A 27351-nucleotide genomic window follows, 5' to 3' on the forward strand; every position below is an offset into this window, starting at 1 on the left:
AGGTAGACCTTATATCGACGGATGGTAATGGACGTCAGTAAATGTACGCATGTGGAAACTTTTTTCCTAATAAATTATTTACTTTTAATTTCTAAATGAGGTTTAAAATTAATTGTGTTTTTTAGGTATAAATGTGTTAAAGGTTCTTGTATTTTTTTTGAATTTAAAATATTTTAATTTTGAGATATTAAGTTTCTATATTTTAATTATTTTTTTTCTTGATTTTATTTTTTTAAATATTTTTATGTTTTTAGTTAATATATGGAAAAAAATATTTTTTTTAAATATATTTACATTTAATGGGTGAAGACCAATTTGTTAATATTAAGCGACTTAAGTTTTGAAGCAGTATAGAACATGTCCATAATGTATTCTCTCACATTTCCTTGTCCCTTATACTTTATAGACATCAAAGAAGTCAAAAGTGATGTCATCTTAACATTATCATTTTTAGCAAAATGCTTCTCAATTTCATCAAGGAAAACCTTAGCCTGAGTAATCTCTTCACATTTTGTGCCTCTAAAGGATTCTAGAATGTTGTGTTTCATGATCATTAGACTCGTGCAATTTGAAGAATCCCACCTTTTAACATCAGGAGTGCTTGTCGTAGTGAGAGGTGCAGGTTGTTATTCCTTTAGTGCAAGATCTATGTCCATACAATCAAGCACTGGGTATAGAATTGATGTTAGTAGATATTGTGGCAGCAGAAGATAAACTAGCTGAATATAGAATAAAATTAAATATAAATAAAAATATGCTCACATCAATATTAATAAGTAAACAATAAATTCAAGATAATGATTAATCTCATGTCAATATACCAAACACAACATTAATATCAAGTCTTCAGGCAGTAATATTAACCGTAAGCGATACTCTTGTTGTAGCAAACATTAACAATAAATTATGTCAAACAATGAATTAATTATTGGACTAACTTATTACTCATATAAAGTACCTTATAATTACCACACATTTATCACTGCAGATGTCATTGAAATTCTGTCAAATATTAGCTCACTTTTAGGTCAATTAATAAACGCGTGAATAACAAAAACATATAATCATATTGATATTTTAAATAAATTAATCTACGTAAAAGATGACACTTTGGTGGCATTTTGTTTCAACAAACCTATTTAAAAGATTAGACATCCTTAATTAAAACCTAAAGTCAAAATATGAATTTATTTGTTTCAACATATTTCTCTTAATTTCATTTTTGGACAAAAATATTAACTTGTAAGTGATATCTTATTGTAGTAATTAAATTCTGACAATAAGTCGAAAAATAAATCTTCCTTCGAGCCGATTTATTACTCACATGTAAAACTGAATAATATTATTAATCTTCCTTTGGGCAAATCAATATTAACATAACTTAAGTTACATCCACGCAAACTTTCATATTTTAAAACAAAATAAATTACACAAAAAAGATCACTTTGGTGACTTATTGCTTCGATTAAGTTATTTTAAAATGTATGAAATTCCAATATTCAAATTGAAAATTTTTAAACAGTCAAAGATCAAAATTGAAATTTCTGAATGCACTACAATTTCCAAAATAACCCAAAGTAAGATTAGAAAAATAAAATAAAAAAAATCAAAAAGATGAAATCATAAAACATGATTGCATATTTATACATAATTGACTATGTAAATATTAACAACTACTTCATGTATATTAATAACATAAATCCATAAACCATACTGTGAAAGAGCTTAGCAATCGCCTACTTCACTTCACTTAATCAGATACCATAATCAAAATTATATTAACCACTTTCCAAAAATAAAATCGAAAAATAATTCAAAGCATGATGCTTTTGGTTTCACCATTCAGCAAGAGACCAAACCAAATATTTTTTATTAAACGCATATCATGTTCATTATGAGTTTGCACCAATGCATTCAAAAAATAAAATAAATATCCATAGCATAAAATTAACAACTGCAACGAATATTCAGTACATCAATTTAACAAAGATTTCACATTGTTAATCGAAAGTCGGTCCAATTCGCTAAACATGAGCAAAATCTTGCTCATAATTACTAAAATGTCTCCAGAATAATATATATAACCATAAAATCGTAAAACAAACTATTAGCAATTAATTAGCCCAACCCAAATAAACTTCAACCAAATTAGATTACTTTTAAATTGGAGTGACATTTTATTATAACAAACAATAACATGTAATTACTGGGTTTAATCCTTTGGGGGAGGACAAATTACGACTGCCAAGAGAGGATATCGTTAAATGATGATTAAATCCTTATCGATTTGATACTAAATCCTATATGATTTATTGTGTGGATTAAGGGTGAGAAGTACATATGTCTTGCAATGTTTCGAACTCCTGAAAAAGTTTATTTTGAGGATGCAAGTAACTGAAGTGATCACTACCCCACGCAACGAGAAACCGTCGATACGCTTATGAGCGAAGTTTAAGATTTCAGATTGGGACTGATCATTCAACATCCATCTTAATACGATAGATCATAAAATGCAAGAGGTAAATATAGAAGGGGAATGAAATGATTCTTCGAGAAGATAAAAAGTATAATAAATCGTATAAATTTGAAGCCACAAGCATCAAGCACGTCCCGTCATCTCTTCCACTTTACCACCACTGAAGAACTTCAGCAATGAGGAATAATTTAGTTGCAGTAAGAGCAAAGAATCCAAATCTGATGTCAAGCTTTATCCTTTCCTTGTAAGAAGAACTGAGAGCAAATTCAATGCTGTGATATTGAAACCATTGTTTACGAGCAAAGTTAACAAGCCTCCACCGAAAAGGAAGACAAGATTGGTGTTGTAGTGGGGGTAGTGATGGATGATATAAAAGTTTGAGGTTCCAGCTTTGAAAATCAAAGCTTAGTTTTACTGAGACTGCTAAAGCTAGTATTGAGAAGGTTTGTGGAGAATGCTCGACTTTAAATGCTCCTTGGCACTTCTTAGAGGGTTGAAGAATGGTTGTAAAGTAGTAAACACTTTGGTCTTAGTCCAGCACTTGGTGTGTTTCACAACCACATATTCAGTCAAAGGAAAGTAAGTTAGAGAGGGCTAGAATGGTGAAAACAAAAGATTATATAATTTTTCGACACACATTCGGAGCTTCATGATACGACACCGCCATGCACAACAAAGCGAAGAAAAAGAAATGAAAAAAAAATTGAAAAAGAACTTGAATAGAAGAAGAACCAAAAGATTATATAGACCCATCCAATCCAAGTCACCCATTAGGCACCTCTGCAATCAGCCCTCTTCTCAAAACTGCTTTGGAAATTGATCGTGAGCCTCGAAGATTTTCAACTCTGACCCCCCCCCAAACCCCCACTTAGGACCACATGCTGCTTCCTAAAGAAAAAAAAGGGGAAAAAAAAAGAACAAGCAACTTTTTTTCAACAACATACATAATATTATATGACATATTTCCATGAATGTCTTTCATATCTGAACCAGGTGTTTACCTTTCCCAGGTTCCGGTTTTTTCTACTCCTTTGTTACCCCCTTTTGATGATCCATTTCAAGATACAGAGCTATCAAAATCTTTTTTTTTTTCCAGACAAAAATGGCACTGCTTAGCTCTTTACCAAGTTAGCCCTAAAATTCTAACAAAGTATACTTCAAAAAACTAGCTACATATAAATTCACAGTTTCACTGCCTTATTATTACATTGTTTCCCATCGTCGCCGGCGACCAGAAATCGGCACCGTTGCTATTCTCCACGTGTGCAGTGCAAGCAACGGGGACCAGGCACAGCCCCCTGCTCTTCAGTTCCTTTCTTGATTCTTCACCTCCGTTGTTTTCACCATCCTAACAGCAACACAAAAAAGACACCCTTTTGACCCCATTTTTTTCGTTACACCATTAATTCATCAAAAGAGACAAAAAGAAAAAACTGGGTTATTATTAATATTTGTTTGATTACTTACATGCGGGTGTTGCAGGTAAGGAGAGCAAAGGACTTGAACCTGGTCATGCAGGAACCTGATATAACCCATTGCTTCATGGAGTACTGATGCCGTATCTGTCTGCAACATTGTTAAATTACCCCAAATTTCATTACTCCCTTAATCAAAGTCATTCAATCCAAAATTAATGATTAAAAAAGAGTTGAAAAAGAAAACCTTGCCAAATGGTGAAACCAGCTGCTGCAATGCATTGATTCTATCTCCTATCTTCTCTTTCCTCACCTGTTTGTACAATTGATTCTTTGCTTTTCAAAACAGAACCAAACAAGTCAAAAAATGAAATTATATGTACAAGTAGAACCACCTTTGCATGGCCGCTGGTGGTGGGGTTCTCGACTTTGGACCTTTTATTGGTTCTTCGCCTTGTCGGTTGAGCTTCAACAATGGCACCCCTGCACTGCATCGATTTGGTGTTGTTACCAGAAGAAGTCGAGGAAGAATCACTGCATGTGAGCCCAGCTTTAGGAGCAGCATTAATAGCAGGTTTACCAAGCACTATGTCAGCATCATTTGGATGGCATCCCCCAAAGCAAAGCATTTTGGGTGTACTCTTCACAGCAAACGAAGAGCAAGTGTAGTTAAAACTCTGGGCAGGACCAAGAGTATCACCATCATCATCATGGCCACCACCAAACAATAACTGAGAAAAACTACTACTAGTAGTAGTTGTTGTTGCAGTCTCCTGGTCCCCCTCAAAACCATGGTCAGCCTCGGTTTCAGCCATCATAAAGGAAAAAAAGTAAGAAAGAAAGAACCCCAAAAGGCAAAACGCCCCCACAAGCTTGAATATTAACTTTTAAATTTTCTTTGTGTTTTGTAGTTGGAAAGCAGCTAGCAGGCGTTACAAAATACAAAAATATGAGAGAATTATAGTGTGTAAAGTAAAATGGAAAAATGGGTGGCTGTTTTTCCCAAGATTGGCTTTGGTTTTTTCGACTGTAGTGACAGTCAAACCCATCCACCCCGAGAAAACCGTGGTTTATTTATCCAAAGCTTTGGTTTATTTACAGTACTCAAATCTTACTGGTTTTCCACTGGGTCTTATTTTAATTCCAGTTCAAGACTAGTTGATTGTAATAAAAATTCCTTTAAATTGGATCATCTAATATTTTAAAGATAAAAATTTAGAATTTCACTTGAGATTTTTATTATTTATTTGGTGTTTTTTACAGGTATTATATTGAGAAAAAAATATACCTTTCTATATATATGACTGTCTTTTCAGACTTGAAACACCAAAAAATTAAAGAAGCTGATCAGTGTTCAGTCACCACCACCGATTGAGTTGACTTGACCTACAGAATTTAAAGAAAAATATCTAAACACGGCCTTTATAAATTCAGACGCTCAACCCACTTTCTCTGCATGTTGATTGAGGGCGTGTCAATAACATATTATGTATATGCCTACAACTCATCATGTCTTCCATCGAAAGCTCATTTGAAAAATAACAAATTGCGCCTCCTCCGCGAGGCATGGTAGTATTGCACAAGCTAGATCAGTGAGAAAGAACGATGAAAATTTAAAAGATTACCACAAGGAGTACATCGATATTTGGGATAATAGGATGAAATTTTTACTTATCTGCGAATCTTTTTTTTCTTATCGGACACGACGATTTGTTTCGAGTACATGTCCTGGTTCAGAGTCGTCGATAACTCGTATTTACTATCGGTGGAGGCGAGGAGTAGGCAACTTCGTCAGAAGAAGCAATGACGAGCGGGCCAGTAGCGTAGGTATGGAAAATGTGTCGTGTCAGGTTCATCACCGGCTCTGACACAACAAGCGCAATCGATGTTTATTCCACATCCCAGTCAATTCATTCCATTTATTTCTATTCATATCACTAACCTCGTGTTTTTTCACCAGCACCACAAAATGCACCATCACAGCACGGGACACCTCCGTGCGTAACATTTTACCCGCATGACCACGTTGATACTAATGCAAACGTCGAACCAGATATTGTTGCATGTACCGTCACTAATGCCATCATTGATACCAGTATCGATGCTCGGGTTAATACCGACATATCTGAGTTTTGCGACATCGTTCGATTATTCGTCGATAGTGTCACTAACACTCACCGCATTGTTTTTTATCGTGGTAGGTCATCAACACAACCACCTTATCGTGGAGTGAATGACACACAATTGAAGGCTAGAACGACATAACACTCGAGCACGAAGGAAGGCGATGGAGACAAAGATGAAATCGAGGGTGGAGATGAAAATGAAGACAATTGTAGAGATGAAAATGAGTACAAGGGTGGAGGTGAAGATGAAGAAGATGATCCGACACCACTAGTTGTGCGTAGAAATTCTACGTGCACCTGCCAGCCACCATCTTGTGGCACACATTCGGCCCAACAACATCGATGATGTATTTTTATTTACTTATTGCGATGTAAATATAAATGACATCAAAAGAAAAAATATTTATTTTTTTATATTTATATTACAACTTGTATTTGTCTTTGTTAAATTCTAATGTAAGTTATGCGTTACGCGATTGTTATGCAATAATGGATCGAAGTATAACAAGGGAGCCAGTTGACAGTTGTTACGCGGTCACGAGTTCAAACTTTTCAGATACCTAGAAATGTTGCATTATAAATATCATACAAAAGTTTGAGGGCATAATCATAGGAAAAAATGTGGGGCTTGCCGCTATAAATGGCGTAACTTTTTTCTCCATTTTCACGTAACTAGTATCTTTAACCTTCCTTCATATCTAAAGGTTGGCACTACCGTGGACACAAGAGAACTCTCAAGCGGACAACAGTTGTTACGGTGCAGTAAAGGTAATGCTCCTTTCGGAGTGACAACGGTTGTCATTATTAAACAACCTATTAATGATTACAAACACTGCCATACTAACTCGAGTTTGACATTTACTATGTCGGAACATCTACTTTCCGCCTGAGATCTCTCTTGTGTCCACTTCAGTGTCAAATTTCGAATAAGAATGAAAGTTTAAAGATACCGACTACCTAGAAATAAAGAAAAAAATTAAGTTGATTACACCAGAAATCCCTTCATTTTTTGTTATAATTATCACCTCAATATTATATATGGTATATATAAGGCATCGTTTGTAGGTATCTAAAAATCTTGAACTCGTGAACGTATAATGACCATCAACTAGCCTCTGGTTATACTCAAACCCATGACCACTTCACAACCGTCAACTAGGACCTCCACTTAGTCTTCGACTCGAGACCATATCAAGCACTATCATCCCAAAACTTGACTTTCATAAGATGAGTTTCTAAGGTAATGGTATTATCTCGACATGACATATGAAGTGTATATGTTCTAAGGCACGTTACCGTAGCCCCGACCCCTCAAATCTACCTATAATTTTTACAATTTAAACCCTAAAAACCCAACCCTAACAAAAATGAAAAACCCTAACTCTAACCCTAACAAAAATAAAAAACCATAACCCTAAGAGAGAGTGTGTGAAAGCGCACCCAGCTGAACGCGTTTTCACACACTTTCTTCAAAATCGGCCTATTTCATTAATTTAAAAAAATACTTAAAAGGCCAAATAAAAAAATTGGCATATAAAGATAAATTAACCTAATATTTATATAGTTGGAAATTAAAACTTGAGTGCTCAAAGTTTAAGTGTTTGAGCATTGAGTTTCTGTCGATTGTGTAAAAAACGGCATTTGATCTCAAATACTATGTACTATAAACGTGTAAGTGTCACGGACTTAGATTTTTCCCACAAGATCCGTATAACGTTAGACAATTTCTTCGCTCTAAAAATGCTTAAGTCAACCTAACTCGCAACAATTGAGGATTCAACAGAATTCTTCACAAGCACCCACAAAGAACAGTGAACGAACGAAATAAGAACGAACTCAAAAGATGAACAAAAGCCACAGAAAAACAAGAACACTTGAGAAAAAGTTTAAGTGAATGTTCTTAAATTTATATTAATAACTGAATGAATTATAACGAGGAGGAGAGGCCTCTGTTTATAGTTAAGCCTCCCCAAAATCAATGGTATAGATCAAAGCACATCAATGGCTAAGATTAAAAGCTATCTAGATATCAAATCTCTAATATTACAGAATTGTATCATCTAAAGATTAAATTTAATGTCTATGATCACATATATTTGAAGATAACATTCTATATTTGCCAAGCTTCGGAGATGGGCTTTCAATCTCTCCAAGCAACGAGCCAGTCTAATTGGGCCAAATGACCTCATTTGAACACGATGGATCACACAAGCTCATCATGGTTGCGGGATCCCATGACATTATCCATCACTTGTTCTAGCGACGACCTCGTCACGTCCTCCTCATGGAACCGGTTTATCTTTTATTGGAACTGCTACAATGCATCGGCAGGTTCTCAACTTGCTTCACTATCGGGAAGTCCCTTCCATCGAACTAAGTATTCATGCTGCGACCTATGGTATTTTCATCTGATCACATATTTTACCTCAATGCTTTTAATTTTACGATCGTATGAGACCTTTAACCTCATTGGTACTCGTTCGATCTTGCCTCGATTTAGATCCTCTTGATCCACATGAAATGGCTTAAGCATACTCACGTGAAATATTGAGTGGACATTAAGCTTTGTTGGCAAGTCAAGCTTGTAGGCCACATTGCCTACTATCTTCACAACTCGAAATGGCCCCTCATACCTTCGCACAAGCCCCTTGTGCAAACCTGTATATCACAAAATCAAGTGTAGTTTACTAATCACTGAATCACCCACCTGAAATTGTACATCTCTTCGATTCTAATTGGCTCACTTTTTCTTGCACTTACTTGCCTTGTGTAAACAAACTCTAGCCAAGTCATTTTTCTCTTGCCAATCATTCGCAAATCAATAAGTTGTTGAATTTGGTACTGTATAACGGGTCACAACAGTATTGGGTGTAAGTGATTGTTGGCCCGTCACTATCTCGAATAGAAATTGATTCGTGGGCTCAATTCGTTGTAAGTTGTATGAAAATCGGGCCACATTTAACAACTTTGGTCAATCCCTTTGTGTGGCACTCACATAATGCCGAAGATATGTCTCCAACAACGTATTCACTCGTTCGATTTGCCTATCTGATTACAAATGTATGCTAGTGGAAAATTTCAAGTCTGAGCCCATTGACTTGAACAATTCTGTCCAAAACTGGCCTGTGAATCACCTGTATTGATCACTGATAATAGACATTGACACTCCCCAATATTTCACCACGTGTCTAAGGACCAAACGGGCTACCTCTTCAGCAAGGTACTCCTCGGTAGTTATAATAAATGTCGCATACTTCGAAAATTTATCCACCACAACAAGAATACTTGCACATCCATCAGACTTAGGCAAACCAACAATAAAATCCATGGATACACTCTCCCATGGTCTTTCTGAAATAGGTAAAGGTTGTAATAAACTGACAAGAGTCTTTAACTTAACATTTTCTTGTTGGCATACTAGAAAAGTTTTCACATAGGTCTCCACATCATCACCCATATGAGGCTAATAGTAACAATCCTCCAAAAGGGCCAATGTACAGTTCATTCTTAGATGGCCCACCCATCTCGAGTTATGACACTCTTTCATGACTTCCTTGCGCAATTTCTTATGATGAGGCACATAGAGCCAGTGACTATAAGTGTATATCAACTCCCAATCAAGCTAAAATCTCTTCGTTTTCCCTCTATTGGCAAGATCAATCAAGCTTTTGGTTTTGGGATCATGGGACAATCCCTCTCGAATGTGCTCCAATAAGGAACCATCGGATTGGTTGATTGCAGCAAACTCTATCTATCGGCTAAGCGAATCAGCCACAGTGTTGGCACTCCCCGGCTTATATTCCATCGTGAAATCAAACTCAACTAGGAAAACTTGCTAACAAGTCTATTTGGGAGACAACTTTTTCTGGGTTAGAAAATAAATATTGGCAAAATTATCGGTAAGGACCACGAACTTGGAACCTAGTAAATAATGCCTCCATGTATACAAGCAATACACCATAGCTGTCATATCATTTTCTTGGATCATGTACCTCCGTTCACTCTTATTAATCTTTAGCCCCTAAAACTTAATTGGATGCCTATCTTGCATCAGTACTCCCCCAATGGCATAATTCGATGCATCCGTGAGTACCTCACAAGGCTTCAAATGATCCGAAAAAGTAAGTACAGGCTCCCTCATCATCACTTGCTTCAATTGATTAAAGGCCCTCTCATATTGTGGATTCTAATCTCATACCTTGCCCTTTTTCAACATGTTCGTCAAAGGTGTGGTAATTTTAGAGTAGCCTTCAATGAAGCGTCAATAGTAATTTGCTAACCCAAGAAAAGATCTCAATTCCGTCACCTTGGTTGGAGGCTCCCACTCAACAATATCCCAAATCTTACTCTCATTCATCTGGATTTTGCCATCTCCTACAATGTGGCCTAGAAATGGCACCTCTCGTTAGGCAAATGAGTATTTCTCCTAATTAACAAACAATTCATTTTCCATCAAAGTTTGGAACACTTCCCTCAAACGTTTCACATGCTCCTCGAGCAACTTACTGTACATCACAATATCATCAAGGTAAAAAACCACAGAACAATCAAAGAAAGATTGAAGTACCTTATTCATCAGGGTGCAGAATGTAGCTGGGGAATTCGTGAGTCCGAAGGGCATCACCGGGAACTCATACGAACCATACCACATCACAGAAGCTATCTTTAGCTCGTCCCCCTCGACTATCCGAACTTGATGGTACCCTGATCTCAAGCCCAACTTGGTAAACCATATCGCACTACCAAACTGATCAAACAAATTCGCAATAAGAGGAATAGGGTACCTATTTTTCATAGTAATCTTGTTTAGAGCTCAATAATTGATGCACATCCTCAACGACCCATCATGTTTATTTTAAAACAATACCGGCGTACCATACAGAAATTTAGATGGCCTAATGAATCTTGCATCTAAAAGCTCATTCAATTATTTCCACATCTCTTCTAATTCTGGCAAAGGTATACGATATGGGGCCTTTGTTGGAGGTACCATGTTAGACACTAATTCGATCTTGTGGTTCACCTCCCTCTTGGGTGGAAAAATCTTGGGTAACTTGGGGGCATTACATCTAAAAAAAACTGTAATAATTGGCCCACTTCCTTTGGGATCTCACCAACGGACTTAACGGTTTCCTCGATATTCAAGATGGCTAAATAAGAGACTTCATCTCTACGTACTCCTTTAGCAAATTGGATTGCCGATAATGTTTTTCCTTTCATGTTTCCTCACTTTTCATTCTTACTATACATTATGGTTCGAATCTGAAATCACTATGTAATTACCAAAAGGAACAATAGATGCATTAACCTGGTCAATAAAACTTAATCTAACCACAAAATTATAGTCATCAAGTGGTATTACTTTAATGGATGTGTTACCGGTCCAATCGCCAAGTTGGAGATCACTCATTTTGTAACCCCATTGATTGGAACATTTTCTAAGTTCACATTTTTTATTCGACCCTACTCATTTTAGATCTTGAGATCAAGTTTACGAGTAGCTTCTTTAGATATGAACAAATCAGACGCACTTGTGTCGACAAGCGTACTCAATTCTCTGCCAGCCACTATGATATCTACAAATATCAGTCCAATACTACTTTTGTCTTTGACACCCCTTAGTATCGAACCAAAATTATTGTTTGCCTCATCTGCCTCCTCTATTTCTTCCATAACAAACAGTGCGGCCTTTTTCGTACAGTCCTTAATCATATGTGGACCATCACAATGGAAAAAACTTATAGGCCCATTCATCTTTTTTCCCTAAGGCTTCTTACTGTTACAATTCTTAGCGGGATTTTTTTTGTCTCTTTCACCATTGCCCTTTGGTTTGAATTTGGGCTTGGAAGACTTAGGCTTGTCTTTCTTCCCACCAAATTCGATAAACGATTCTACTACAAACATGGTATTAGTAAGCTCTTGAACTCCTCGGCGTTGCAACTCTTACTTCGCCCATGGTTTCAACCCATCCATGAAGGACAAGAATACCTCTTTCTCAGACATATCTGAGATTTGAAGCATGAGTTTGCTAAACTCCTACACATACTCCCTCACAGTGCCTTATTGCGTAAGCCGGTGCAACTTTGCTCGAGCTTCATCCTCGGCATACTTTGGAGTTCACCTTGTAGATTGTGAGTTTACCTTTGAGCTCTGCAATCTCTTCTTTCAAGGCCGTCATCATAGCTCCAATAGCATCATCCTTACCAGTCAGCTTTTGAATAAAGTCCAACATATAATCTCTGAGTTGCTCCTTCATAGACTACAACCCATTAGCGACCCTATCATCGACATCATCAATCCTTTCATTGACATCCCCCACAGATTCTTTGAGAGTGACGACTCGATTTTCCAAAGCTGATAGTATGTCCTTCGAACGACTAACTTTCCTAGCGCTTCCACGGGTCTCCATTGGCTTAACATTCTCAACAACTTCTTTTGATATCTTTCAACGGCCTTAGCAGTTTCTTCTCTCCAAAAATGTCTAAGTCAGCCTAACTCGCAGTAATTAAGGATTCAACAAAATTCCTCTAAGGCACCCACGAAGAAAAATGGACAAATGAAATAAGAACGAACTCGAAAAATGAACAAAAGCCATAGAAAAGCAAGAACACTTGAGAGAAAGTTTAAGTGAATGCTCTCAAAATTATATTAATAACTGAATGAAATACAATGAGAAGAAGAGACCTCTATTTATAGTTGAGCCTCCCCAAAATCAACGGTACAGATCAAAGTACATCAATGGCTATGATTAAAAGCTATCTAGATATCAAATCTCTAAGATTATAGAATCGTATATTCTAAAGATTACATTTAACGTCCAGGATCACATATATTTAAAGATCACATTTCATATTTGCCAAGTTTCAGAGATAGACTTTCAATCTCTCCAAGCAACGAGCCAGTTCGATTAGGCCAAATGACCTCCTTTAAACACGATGGATCGCACAAGTTCGTCATGGATGCGAGCTCCTATGTGCAACCCATGACACAAGATAATGTTTTTTTTCAGTAAGAAAATGACACATTGTAAATTTTGATGCTTAATTTTTGTATATATGCTGAAAAAAATTATTTGAGAAATTATGTTTTTTTAATTTATCGATCTACGTTATTTTTTGGGGGAGAGAAAAAAGTATCCTACAGGGCACGTTTTGATTGTGTGGCAATGAAAACGTGTCTTGTAGGACGCGTTTTCTCTATTATGTCAGTGAAAACGCGTCCTCCAGAGCGGTTTTAGCTACTTCAGCTGTAGGATGAGTTTTAATATTGACAATTCAGTTTTTTTAGTCAAATGGTTAAATGTTAATGTTTTTGTCCTTGAGTTTCAAACTCGATTACTCTCCTACTCACATTTGTATTTTTTTATTTCATGTTATTTTAAGCTTTTTTATTTTTAATTAATATTTTTAACACATTAATTTTTTTATTAGATGGTTAGATAATTGTGGTTTCATACTTGAGTCCTAAGTTTGGTTCTTTTTATAAACATTTTAATATGTATTTTTTTATTTCATATTGTTTCAACTTTTTTTAATTAATGTTTATAATTAATAAATATATTATTTTCAAGTTTTTTTTATTTTTAATTCTTTTTTAATTAATAACTCTTTTATTTATAAAATCAAATAATTATTGCAAATATAATTACTTTTAGCAAATATAATTTTTATATGTGTAGTATTTATTTTTCATTCCTTACAATGAGTGTAGTAAATTGAGATATTATATATTTTTGTATGTGTATTTGAAATATCTCACATATAAAAATATTTGAAATATCATACCCACAATGTAGATTAAAAATAACGATATTTGAAATATTTTACATATTTGAAATAATTATTTGATTTTATAATATCAAAAATCACCATAGCTCTACAATATAGGTGGAGAAAATAAATTTTTGACATATAAATATTATATATAAAGAAAAATATATCTAAAAAATTAATTAATTTTTTAAAAAAATAATTACATATTTATTATTTAATTTTATAAATAAAAGAGAGATGAATTAAAATTTAAAAGAAACTTGATAAATAATATTTTTATTAATTATAAACATTAATTAAAAAAACTTGAAAGAACATGAAATAAAAAATATTAAAATGCTTATAAGAGAAATCGAACTTAGCACTCAATAATAAAATTTCAATTATCTAACTATTTAACCAAAAGAGCTAACGTATCAAAAATATTAATTAAAAATAATAAAAGCTTCAAACAACATGATGTAAAAAATACAAATGTGAGGAAGGAGATGAATTGAACTTGATACTCTAAGACAAAAGCACTAACATTTAACCATCTGACCAAAAGAGTAACAATATTTAGTACAAACACAACCTATAGGTCATATTTTCCTTTCTCTCTCCAAAAACAACACAAATCGGTAAATTTCAAAAATTTCAACATACTTTCTAAAAAAATTCAGCATATACATATAAATCATCCAAATTTCGACCTAAAATTTAAAACTTGATTTAATTAAATCAAATTTAAATCTAAATTAATAATTTAAATTTATTCAAAAAAATTCTATATTAATTTGAACCCAAAAATTAACTTAAACTTGAAATGATGATCACCCTAAAATATTTAATTTTATGATGATTCCGAATACAAAAAATTATATATTAAACTAAGTGACTTAAAATCATGATATTATAAATTTGAGCTCAAATTAAAAATGGGCAAATATCATAAATAGTCCCCATATCTTATCAAACTTTCATAATAACTAATTTTAGTTAGTTTCAATTGTTTTCTTCTCACTATCAATACAATATTAATAGGTTTCAAGTCAAGAATTTGATTAAAACTACATGTAAATATGTTATTAGCATTGTTATCAATGTAAGAGAATATGAGTTTAAGGGTGTTGAAGCGTATTTTTCCTCCTATTTAGGGATTAGATGAGTTATGAGTAGTTTCAGGTATTGAATAAAAAAAATAACATTAACATTATAACCCTACTACGCCGGGATTTTTAAAACTTTTATTTGATTATATTAAAATCTTAAATCTAAAATAATTTTTATTAAATTATAATCATTTTACCTTTTTTGCTATAAAAAATTAAATGTATTATAATTATTTAAGATTGGATATAGATTTTAAATGAACGAGTGAATTAATGTTTAGATCAATCATTTTAAATACATCATTTAAAAAAAAAGACAGGATATAAATACTCATTATTCTCCATCAACTTACAAATTAACCTAAAACTAAATATTTAAATATAATAAATGTTGATGCTGAGATTAGACAATGTAGGAGCTATGGTAGTGATCAACGGTTCATCTAGCTTAAGGTTAACCAGGGAGTCGCTATGGATAATGGATCACTTGATGATATTAAATTGGAACGGAAAAAAGGTCAGAAGAGAAGAACCAACGTGAGTAAGAGAGAGAGAGTCCTCTTTATAGAACCAGTTTAAATATATTATTTTAAAATAAATTTAATTAATTCATAAAATAAAATGTTGATGTATGTATATTCTTGATTTTATAATTGATTTAATGAAGCTTAATTATTAGTATTATTTTATTTGAATTTATATGGTTTAATTAATAGAATATATTTAGTGTTAATTGTTATTAATTATTAGTATTATTTTATTTGAATTTATATGGTTTAATTAATAGAATATATTTAGTGTTAATTGTTATTTTATTTAGACTCTAAATGTGGTTTATTGGTTTGAATTTCACTTTCCCCCCTAATTGTTTAGGTATGAATCTCTATTGTAAAAAAAGAAAGTTGTTAATTTGTTTAATAGCTATTTTCCCAAGTTTTAAGATTGATTTGATGGATAGTTAATTTCATGATTTTACTAATAAAATAAATTTAGTGTTAATTACGAATTCATTTAATTTTATGTTTAATTTGTTAAATATAGTCTACTGATTTTTTTTTTGAGTTTTAAGATCATTAGGTGATCCACTATCCATAGCGACTCTCCGCTTAGTCTCAAGCTAATTAGTGAATCCTCGGTAACCACCCTAACTCCTATATTGTATGATCTCAACATCAACATATATTGTATTTAAATAGTTAGTTTTAAGTTAATTTGTAAGTCAATAGAGAATAATGAGCATTTATATCCTCTCAGAATTTTTTTTTAAATAATGTATTTAGAATCTATATCTAATCATAAATAATTACAATACAAAGAATATTATAATTTAATAAAATTTATTTTAAATTAAAATTTTAACATAATCAAATTAAAGTTTTAAAAATCCTAGACATAGTAGGGTTATAATGTTATTGTATTCAATATCTAAAGCTATTTATAATTTCTCTTAAATTTTAACTTTAAATAGAAAAATATATACATTTAAATATGCTTAAATTTATATTCTCCTATACTGATAATAATCCGAATCAATCCAAGTACAAACACCGTAAATATGCGATAAAAAAATTTGTTAAATTCCACAACTTAAACCTTTAGAACTAAACTTGATTTTGACATGTTATTATTACTAATAATATCGAATTAAAAATAAATATAAGAAGGTAGAGAATGGAAGGCACGGCAGTCGAGATGGGGTCCGACATTTGGTTCATCGGATGCTGCGTTTTCCGACACCTCGTTGGTCGTTGTTGGCTTCGTTCCTCTGCATGTTTCCTCCCATTTCGCTTTCTTCCATGTTTCAATATCAGGCTGCCTCCCCCTCTTGTTTTTTCTATTACCATAATCTTCCCCCCATTTTATTAAAGCACATACGTATATATATGATTTGTTTTCGTAAATATTTATTAACTTTTATTTTTATACAAATAAGATGAACTCGTGTTAAATAGGTGTTTGACAAAGTTTTAACAATCTCTATTAGGGTAAAAACATTTGTCATTTTTTTAATTTATTAAATTTGAATATGTAATGGATTCGTCAATTGAGTCTTAGCTCGATTGGTATTGGCATTGTTGCTAATACAAGAGAATGTGAGTTTGAGTATGTTGAAACACATTATTCTCCTATTGAAGGGCTATAAGTAACTTTAGGTATTCTATGAAAAAGATCAAATGTGATAAGAACTTACAATGAAATTAACATTAAAAATATATATTGAGTCTTGGCTTGTATGAAGCAGTGGTTAAAGTTTTTGTTACACTTGTAGGTTCAAACTATGTGATCCTATCCCCCACCCCCAATATTGTATTAAAAAAATGGAATCACAAAATTACGTATGAACTTTGATTCGATATGTAAGTCAATACCTGAACTTTGATTTGGGACAATTGTACACATGAAAATTCAATTTTGATTCAACTGTAACATTTAAAAGAATAAGTACATTAATTTATTTTTATATTAGATATATAACTATTTTTATTGCAACATTTATACTTACGACGGTGTTATATTGATAATTATGTTAATAATTTTGCATAAATTAAATTAAATTAATATTTCATGTATAAATTATATAAAATCAAAATTCATGTATAACATTACACATTGAACCAAAATTCATGTATAGATGAAATCTTTTGAGTAATAAATTAAAATCAACAAAAATTCGGAATGAAGCATTGGTTGTAGTGGTGAAATTGAGATTTTATACGCGCAGATGATATGGTTTAAATCTCAATATATACAAATTTTATATCAATTAAGTTTATTAAAAATGTAAAAAGACGAAAGTACTATTAAATAATATAACTTATTTCAAATATATAAAAGTAGTTTAGTAATTTTCCAACTGAGTTGTTGTCTGATTAACTTGTGACATTAATTCAACCGATGGTTTAATAATAGTATAGATATTAAATTTAGGGGTAAATATCAAAACTATACATGAATTTTAATTTTGATTTAATAATATATATCTAAAGAAATAAATACATTAATTTATTTTTTATATTAGATAAGTATTAGTATTTGTGTGTGCAATATGTAGATGTAAAATGTTGTTATGTTGATTATGGTATTAGTAGTTTATGGAAATTAAATTAAACCAACATTTCATATATAAAAATACATAAAATCAAAATTAATGTGTTATTTTAAATTTAACACAAAACAATTTCAAATTATTAAATTTAAAATAATTATCATTTAATCTATTAATCAAATGTGTTCAGTATATGTTTAAGATCGTGGGATGGATCGAAACGCTAATTTAATAAATATATTTATTTACAGCCTGTTTGGTTCAGTGTAATAGGTATTCCATTACGCCTCGATTACACGCCTATTACATTACCGACCTATTCCGGCGTTTGGTTCGCTGTAATCGGTATTACGCGCCTATTACATTACCGACCTATTCCCCAAATTCTTTGCTTTTCTATTCCCTTCCCAAATCGACGATTAGCCCTATTACGTCCGTCTTCCCAAATCAGTCTCTGTTTTACCCTCCCTCCCAAATCGACCTCCACCCTCTCCTTTTTCTGTCCTCGTTGATTTCTCCTCCCATTTCTTTACCGATTCTCTCTCTCGGTCTCTTTTTTCATTTTTTCCCTGTCATTTGTTGTGGTTTTTAATCTCTCTCGATCTTTTTTTTTCATTTTTCCCTGTCATTTGTTGTGGTTTTTGAAATCCACTGCTTCATTGGAGACTGATTTTGAGGTATGAATCTTGAACTTTTCATTTCTTTGTCTGTCTTTGCCTTGGATTGTGGCTGCTTTCATTGTGCTGTTGCTGATTTTGGTACAGTATGATACTGTTGTGAATTTCTTATTTTGGTTGGTTTTTAGGTGTTTGATTTGTGATAGACTGAACTGGGTTTGCCTTTATCATATCAAGTATAAGCATGTACGATAGTTTTGTATTGTAAATAACATTGCAAAACACAAAAGAAGTTGCTTGTTTAACACAGAGTATCCAATGGTTTTAATGTTTTGGTCATAAAAATATTTGCTTGCATAGACATAATTTCTACCAGAAAAAATCAAACCCTACTTTGGATTCTTTGAAAATTGAATGATATAATTTCAGTTGAAGACAAGAATTTTTTTGCCTGAATAAAACTCTATTGCTTGTTGTTTTCATTAGTTAAATAATAAGAAAGAGGAAAACAACAGCGGGACGAGAAATTAGTGCATTCTATTGTTTGAAATTGAGTTAGATTGTCTTCTAAAGGCTAGGACTGATCTAATTTGCTTTCCGTCACCTGATCAAAAAAGCAAAATTCTCTGAGGGACAAGCTTTTAGTAACATAAAAGGAGAAAGAATGTTAAAAGTCCTGACATGCATAGTCATATATCATTTAAGTTTCATCTTAGGCCCTAAAGAATGTTAGGTCCTCTGACATGCTAAATTATTTCCATTTAATCAACTAGCATAGATGAATATGCAAAGAAGCTTTCTTCTTTTATGCTAAATTATTTCCATTTGTCACCATGTGCATGGTTTATGCTAATATCTTTTATCTTTTAAGTATAGTTTAAATCTAGGGCCTTAACGTAAGGTAAAGTGCCCTATTATTTGAGTAGTTTTGTTGCTTCTTCTGTTGTCATTTAAAAATATGATTTCCAAAGGCAAGTATTAATATGACCATGGTCTTCTCCTGCTCTTGAATTGAAAAAATAAAAGAAAAAGGAAAGTTTCTTGTGTGATTGTTAAGCATCCAACCTAAAACCAATTGTCAATAGGTGAGGGGCTCAACTTGGATATAAGGTCACAAGAAACACGAGATTTATTAGATGTGATATAATACCAAATAACACACCCCTTTATGTGTTTCTCAACAAGGGCCTATACGTGGACAACCTCACAAGGGGTGGTTGACCCCACTTGGGGTTAGGCAGGAAGAATAGATCACGCCTTGGGTCTAATACCATGTTAAATAAGGTGATGATAGTCCTAAAAGCTTAAGCATATAGGAAATGGTCCAACCATTATATTTAAGTTTCAACAATGATGAACATAATTCTTAAAAAAAATGAGGCAAATATAGTTTTTATTGATGTGATTACTGAATAGCAAGTCTTATTATTGCCATTGCTCTCTCTTCTTCATCCCTGAATAGAAAAGGATTGGACCTGCTAGTGATGAAAATTATTCTTCTAAACATGAAACTAATCATTATGGCATCCAGTTGGTTATTTTTCCTTTGGCATTCCTCTAGACATATGTGAAGAAATCATGGAGTGGGATGCATTATGTTAAACAATTCAATTATAATTTGACATATGTTTTGAAGTCTGACTTATGACGACAGAGCAGAGCAGATTCTTAGAGTAACCTTTGGGTATATGCTCATGAGGATTTGTGTTGAAATATTGCATTCTTTAAGTTTTTTGTTTTGTTTCTCCCATAGAGCTCTCTAATTGAATGATAGCTTGGCTTTGGCTGCAAAATGAATCAAGCTATGGATAGGCACGTTTAATATTAAAGAGGTTTGCACAAAAAGCAAATCATATCAAGTCTATTTCATTTACTGTTAAACTAATTAAATACTATATCAAAGGGATCTTAAATTTCATCAATCTCCAGCCTTAGCGCATGAGAGTTTTGTTACTTTAAGTCAATGACAAGGTGTCCCCATATAGACACATGAACTAATCTAGGGCAGCAAAAGAAGAAAAACAAAATGTAATTGACCATAAAACCTTTCTAGATCTCCTTCGATGTCTCCTCTTTTTCAAATGCAGCTGAAATTTCTTGTCAATATTTACATAATCATCCTCTTTTCTATTCTGCAGATAGAGCCAATCCCAAGTGGAAATTTGCCTCATGGTTTTGATCCTGTTGAAGGTTGCAAGCTTATCAGAAAGGAAAATGTATTATTTTCAAGAATTTCCCTTTTCTTTTTTTCCTTTATGAAGCTGAGTGTTAATGAGTAGAAGATGAAACTAGAAATTGTTGCATTTGTTTTGATATTGTTCTTGATTTGTTCTGGTTCCTGCTTGTTTTGGGGATTATTAATTGCAAGTATAGTAGGATATAGTTCTGTTATGATTTAGATTTTGAAATCAAATGCTGTAAACGAGTTACTTGAGGTATTATTTATATTCAATTAATGGGTTAATTATGTTGTTTTCTATTTAAGACTCAAATAATTATTGAATTATTTTACAAGGATTTTTATATATTAATAAGCTCTCTATTTTTAAATTATGTAAAAACAATCAATTTTCAATTTCGATGCTTATATAATGTTCAAATTTAAGATTAAATCTTTATATTTTAATTTTTAATATAATTTGGTACACCAATATTAGCCTAGATACTTTAACCGATTAAAATGCTAACGTTAATTTTTAAACTTGATAATAATATTAAATTTTTTTTTGTTTAATTCGAACTCATTATAATATTATTTTTATATAATTATGAAGTGAATTTTTTTTAATTTCAAAATATCACATTAACGAATTTTAAGTATAATTGCAAATACAATACTACATTTTAATAATTAATTATAATTAACTATAATTAACGAATTTTAACTATCGAAAAAAGTGTAATTATTGTTTCTTTCACAATCATAATTGCAAATACAATACTACATTTTAATAATTATTTGTAGATGTATATGAGATTAAATTTACAAAAAACGATTATATATATTTATACGAAATGAAATTTAAATTTAAAATGTTATAAAAGTTTTAAAACTTCAATTTCATTATTAAACCAAATCCTCATTCTTTATTTTATTTGTTTTATTTTATATATTGAGCTTTTGATTCATGATATTAAACTTAATTATAATTTTATAAAGTGTTCACCTTTTGATTCATGATATTAAAAATAGTAATTAATATAATATGTTTTTTTCTTAAGATAATTATGTCAGGTGTTCCACAATCAAATGCTTCTTCTCAAGCTTCTCGAGGAACCAAAAGAAAATGGGTTCCAGAAGAAGATGCAGCATTGGTTTCCTGCATGGTGGACTTGCACAATGTTGGAACATTTAATGCTGATACCGGGTTCAAAGCCGGTTATTTAAACCAGTTGGAAAAAATGCTAGAAAAGGCTTTACCAAATGCAATGTTGAAGGCGAAACCTAATATTGAATCGAGGATTAAGTTACTAAAAAGGGAGTGGTCAATCGTCTATGACATGCTTAATGGCCAAAACAACTGCAGTTTTGGTTGGGACGAGCATAGGCAGCTCGTTGTTGCTGAAGATGCGGTTTGAGACTCCTATTTAAAGGTAAAATGTATTTCAAGTCTTTATTATCTTATTTTTACCAAACTTATAACTTATATGATTTCCTCATTTTTTTTGAGTCACAAAGAAGCCGCTCAATTCATACATCGTACTTTCCCTTACTACGACCAGCTTACTGCCATATACGTAAGAGATCGAGCGACTGGGAAAGATGCTCAAACAGCTGCTGATGTTCTTGAAGAAATAAATGCTGAGGATGTACCTACTACAGATATGAATGAAGAGAGAAACTCATTCTATGACTGCGAAGCTGACGTCTCTTTGGATGACATGGATGTTTCTGCCACGGAGCCGCTAGGAGATAGAGACCAAGGGGGTTCCTCATCTTCAAACAAGAAAAAGAATAAATCTGATGCTTGTGATAATATGTCTTCTTCATTTAATGAGGCTGCCACTTTATTGGCCGAAAACATGCGGGCCATTGGCGATCAAATCAGTAGGAGTATTGCCTCCGATGTGGTAGTTCAGCAGAAGTAAGAAGAATTCCAGATCATCCAAAAGAAAGCTACAAATTTATATTCAACCTTATGGGAAATTGAAGGTTTAACCGACGATGAGCGGTATCGAGCTTTGAGTAAAATTCTAGATCATCCAACTCAAATGCTCGTTTTCTTTAGTTTACCTTCTGCTGCGCGATTGGAATGAGTCAGAAGATTTCTTTCTAACCATTAAAAATCAATGTTCAAACTTTTTGATGTTGTAAAACTATATAACATATGGATTATGATGTAGAATTTTATTTTCATCTAACATTTTCTTAATATAAGTTAATTATGTTTATGTAGAATATAATTCTCAAGTTATATTATGATTTCAGTAAATTCATATAAGAATATTTATTATTAAGAATTTTATGAAATTATATATCATTATTAAATTATATTTAATATTAATTATTTTAAATTATATAAATTCATATAAGAAATTTTATTATCAAGAATTTTATGAAATTATATATCATTATTAAATTATATTTAATATTAATTATTTTAAATTATATAAATTTATATAAGAAAATTTATTCTCAAGAATTTTATGAAATTATATATTATTATTAAATTATATTTAATAATAATTATATTAAATTATACAAATTCATATAAGAAAAATTATTACTAATAATTAATTTAAATTTTATTAAATCATATATTTTAATTAAAATATATTTAATAATAATTATTTCAAATTATATTTTATATTATCATATATTATGATTTTAGTAAATTCATATAAGAATATTGATTATTAAGAATTTTATTAAATCATGTATTTTAATTAAAATATATTTAATAATAATTATCTTAAATTATATTTTATAGTATCATATATTATGATTTGAGTAAATTCATATAAGAATATTGATTATTAAGAATTTTATTAAATTATATATTTTAATTAAAATATATTTAATAATAATTATGTTAAAATATGATTAAATTATTTATTACTGATATTAATAATCTTATTAAAATTTAATAACAATAACAATAATCATTTATCTAAACAAATTTCTGTTAAGGGTATTTTAGTTATTTTAATTTTTTTTTCTTATGTTATTACACCTCCATTCCATTCAACCAAACACAAGAATACTATTATGCCTATATTCCATTACATTCAACCAAACAATTAATTTACTATTACGCCTCTATTCCATTACAGTGAACTAAACGTGCTGTTAGTGGATGGCTGGAAATGGAAGCCAAATTAAACGTACTTAAACCTTTTAGGAAAAGGTATATTGACTGGAAAATCATGGTAAAACGAAACCCACATAATCTCCAGAAACATCTAAGAAATTAATGAAAGACCAAAACAAGACCTCGAAAATAGTAAAGTTGGCCTTTCATGGATTTTACATTATTCAATGCCATTTGATATAAGTGTTCATAATTGCCCTCAATATAAAATTAATAATATGTAAATTTAGTTAAATTGTTGTTGTTGTTGTGTGAATAGGTAAAAAAAAAAAGAGAAAGTAAATTATTGTATAAAAAATCATACTAGATTCAATTCTTAGAATCGGAAGATTCACAAACTTTAAAAAGAATGGAAAAATTTAATTTTTTAGATAAAATATTTTTTCAATAAATTACGTCTACATCCTCGAACATTATCAGATATGTTTCAAGAAAGAAGGAAATTTTGTTTTTAAGAAAGAAATGTCAAATCCCGGGATAATTTAAAAAGCGGAAAAATCACCTTTGTTTACAGTAATACAAACACTTCACAACTTTGTATTTTCAAGATGTGGGATTGTGCTATTTCAACAATTGTTTAGATATTTATCATTTTATTATTTAAAATTTATAGTTTTTAGTAAAATTTAAATCTCTTTATTATAGGAATTAAATCAAATTAATGATTCGATTATTAAATGGGTCAATTAATTATCATATTGTTAAAAAATCAAATAAAGTTAAAATTTACTTTAAGAAATGTCAAAAAATTTGCAATTTAACTCTAGATAGAGTTTCATTTGTAAAATCATAACGTCTATTAAAAGGTAAATTGAGTTATTTAATAACCCCCTCAAATGGATAAAAATGAATATTCAATGTTTGATTTTTTTCCAAATAAATGATTAAAAAAATTACTGCAGTAAAACAACTGTAGTGTTAATAATTATATTAAGTTTAATCTAAACAAGAGTGGTTTAATTAGGGTTTATTGGTACTCGTCACCAATTTTAAAAGGAAAAAGGGTGGGTCTTACTTTTCATTAAAAGAGAGTGATGTCAAAATCTGGTATTACGATCACAAGTTCCCAAAACAAAGTGGTGAGTAAAGCCTATAGGGGACATGTAAAACAGTCCAATTGTACCCACTTGATTCATTACATAGTTACGTAATTAAGGTTGAGTTTGGATGAACGGTGTGTTTAACTGTGGTTAATATAAAAACAGCGGTGACAGTGAGATTAGATACTGTAGCGTGAGATAAAAAGTAAGCTAAACGTATCGTACCGCACCCAATCGCGCTTCCAAACCCACCCTAAATAATACTTGGATTTGGTAAGATTTTCATATTAATATTTAAATTTTTTTAAAGTTAAACCCTAAATTAGGTAGGTTTTAATTTTAACTATTGTCCGCATATTAGAGCTTGAATTTGGCAATAGTTCCCATATTAAAATCTAAATTTTAGGGTTTTAAAAATTAACTTAGACAAAAAAAATAGAATCTAATATAAAAATAGTTAACAAGCTTAAACCTCAAATAGTGATTTAATCACCACCATCACCACCACCATCTTCATAATAAGAATATGATGGATATTTGCAATTTTTTTTAATGGCTTAATTTAATATTTGGTACTTGAACTTTATACTTTTTTCTTAATTTGGTACTTAAATTTTTTAGACGCAATCTAGTACTTGAACTTGATATTTTTCTTACGAGACTAAAATTTCAAATTAAAGTCTAAAAACTCAGAATTTAACCAAAGATTTTTTTTTAATTTATCGGTAATATTATTTTTAATCAATAGTTGGAGTTAGAGAAGTTGGATGAAAGTCCTTTATCATCACAATATGTCCACAATGAAGATTCTATTAAATGAAGCACAACAGAAAACAACATAAAGAGATTTACTGTAGTCGCATACCCAAAATTCCCTTCATTAGTTTATATTACTAGACATTAATGCAAATATAAAAAATGTAATTGACATGAGTAATGTTTAATTTTTATAATTTTTCGTGAAGAAATCTTAGAAGATTGTATTAATAAGCATATCTAGATATAGGAAAAATGGATTATTCAACTAATAATTTGCAGCATGAATTGACAATACAAACATGTTAATCAATCATTAATTGGTGAAGGACAGAAAGGGAGTTGTATGGAAAATTTGAGCGCCAATTGAGAAATTCTTCATCATTTCAACCAACATGTGAGCGGCATAGTCTGCATATCTGCTCAAAAGCTACTCTCCACTCACGACTGCATAACTGTCGAATTCTTAGAATCAAGTCTCTATGTAATTGCTCTCTCAAACCGCCATGGATTTCTTTAATAGCAAATGCACAATCTATTTCAACAATAATATCGCTACATTTAGCATCCCACCCCATATTAACTGACACAAATGTGTGTGTTTTATAAGATGGAAGGCAATAAGGATCGTCCAGGATAGAACCCAGGATTCATACCACTATGGATATCCTTTGTTATTTCACTCGTGGTTTAATTTACAAATGTTGGGTATAGTGGTAAAACACGTTATAATTTTAAGTAAAGAATCTAAAATAGAATCTTGAAAATGATATTATTGATTTATTGGCTGTAAAAGTTAAAAAAGGAAATGAAAAGTGATAAAAAAAAACCTTTCTTGGAGATATAATTCAATAAACAATTTCTAAAGCATATGCAACAAAGCAAGTGCTAAGTAAAATGATACATGTTGATCAAATCTGATCCATTGTTAGGAAAGAAAGAAAGCACTGAGAAGATCAGTCTCCAAATATTCAACATTAAGTCTTCAATCCAAGAGAAACTTTGGATAGAAAACAGATTTTTATAGCCAAAATTGCAGCATATTAATATTCAGAGCAGTAAACAGCCAATAACGTTGATACCAACACTTATTTGCATTAAAAAAGGAAAAGCGTATCCGAAGTTCGTTTGAGCATTACAACAAACACCTAGTAGGCACTAAACGTTTTCATCCATGAGACATATCTCCTTCAACTTTTGGGCAGCTGATTCATCCACCAAGTACTGCAATCACGAGAAGAACCAAATAAATTCAATGGCAAGTGTATTGAATTTAGAGATTAAAGGCGCACACCTTGTTGAGGACCCAAAGAGAGTGATTGTAGGCCCGGTGGAAGAGCTCGTCGAGGGCTTTGGAGTCGGAGGCGTCGAAGTCCCTATAATTAACGAAGTTCTCGCGGGCGTATTTAGCGTAGTAAGGCCTCGAGTCTTTGGGTAAGCGCCTCACCAGCCTTAGCATCTCAGCATAAACTCTCAAAGCTTTCTCCATCTTTGAAAAAAGGAAAAAGATATTACTGCACTTCGATGGCTTCACTTTCAGAGGTGCACTTCGATGGCTTCACTTTGCTCGTTACAAAGGTCAAATTTTATAATTAGTCCCTGTATTTTACTAAACTTATGAATTTAGTATCTATACTTTAATTTTGATAAATTTAATCTTTGCATTCCACAAGTTTATAATTGTTCACTCTAATTGTTAA

General features: G+C 31.6%; 2 protein-coding genes across 4 annotated transcripts; both read right to left on the reverse strand.

The window, feature by feature from the left end:
* Nucleotides 1–2555: 2555 nt before the first annotated feature.
* LOC107918903 (transcription factor bHLH113) lies at nucleotides 2556–4930 on the reverse strand. Of its 3 annotated transcripts, XM_016848477.2 has the most exons (6): nucleotides 4287–4817; nucleotides 4139–4204; nucleotides 3944–4042; nucleotides 3684–3824; nucleotides 3478–3556; nucleotides 2556–3364 (listed from the first exon to the last, which is right to left on the reverse strand). In XM_016848477.2, exons 1-5 carry the CDS (start codon nucleotides 4707–4709, stop codon nucleotides 3500–3502), a joined length of 786 nt encoding a protein of 261 aa, XP_016703966.2. In that variant the 5' UTR covers nucleotides 4710–4817; the 3' UTR covers nucleotides 2556–3364; nucleotides 3478–3499. The 3 variants fall into 3 exon arrangements, 2 of the variants coding, with proteins under 2 accessions (XP_016703966.2, XP_040966011.1); XR_005923533.1 differs by lacking the exon at nucleotides 2556–3364 and having other exon boundaries at nucleotides 3944–4038; nucleotides 4287–4930; XM_041110077.1 differs by lacking the exon at nucleotides 2556–3364 and having other exon boundaries at nucleotides 3548–3824; nucleotides 3944–4038; nucleotides 4287–4929.
* A 21689-nt stretch (nucleotides 4931–26619) lies between these two features.
* Nucleotides 26620–27351, reverse strand: LOC107919493 (LYR motif-containing protein At3g19508). The gene is made up of 2 exons (XM_016848945.2): nucleotides 26946–27351; nucleotides 26620–26875 (listed from the first exon to the last, which is right to left on the reverse strand). Exons 1-2 carry the CDS (start codon nucleotides 27138–27140, stop codon nucleotides 26810–26812), a joined length of 261 nt encoding a protein of 86 aa, XP_016704434.1. The 5' UTR covers nucleotides 27141–27351; the 3' UTR covers nucleotides 26620–26809.

The sequence above is a fragment of the Gossypium hirsutum genome, chromosome D13 (assembly GCF_007990345.1).
Source record: "Gossypium hirsutum isolate 1008001.06 chromosome D13, Gossypium_hirsutum_v2.1, whole genome shotgun sequence".
In the NCBI taxonomy this organism is placed as follows: Eukaryota; Viridiplantae; Streptophyta; class Magnoliopsida; order Malvales; family Malvaceae; genus Gossypium; species Gossypium hirsutum.

Coding starts and splice junctions, on each gene's coding strand:
- LOC107918903 (XM_016848477.2), bottom strand. CDS start 4,709: ATGATGGCTGAAACCGAGGCTGACCATGGTTTTGAGGGGGACCAGGAG. Junction 4,205..4,286: donor CCACCAGCGGCCATGCAAAG/GTGGTTCTACTT, acceptor TTGTACAAACAG/GTGAGGAAAGAGAAGATAGG. Junction 4,043..4,138: donor TGGTTTCACCATTTGGCAAG/GTTTTCTTTTTC, acceptor ACAATGTTGCAG/ACAGATACGGCATCAGTACT.
- LOC107919493 (XM_016848945.2), bottom strand. CDS start 27,140: ATGGAGAAAGCTTTGAGAGTTTATGCTGAGATGCTAAGGCTGGTGAGG. Junction 26,876..26,945: donor CTCTTTGGGTCCTCAACAAG/GTGTGCGCCTTT, acceptor TCGTGATTGCAG/TACTTGGTGGATGAATCAGC.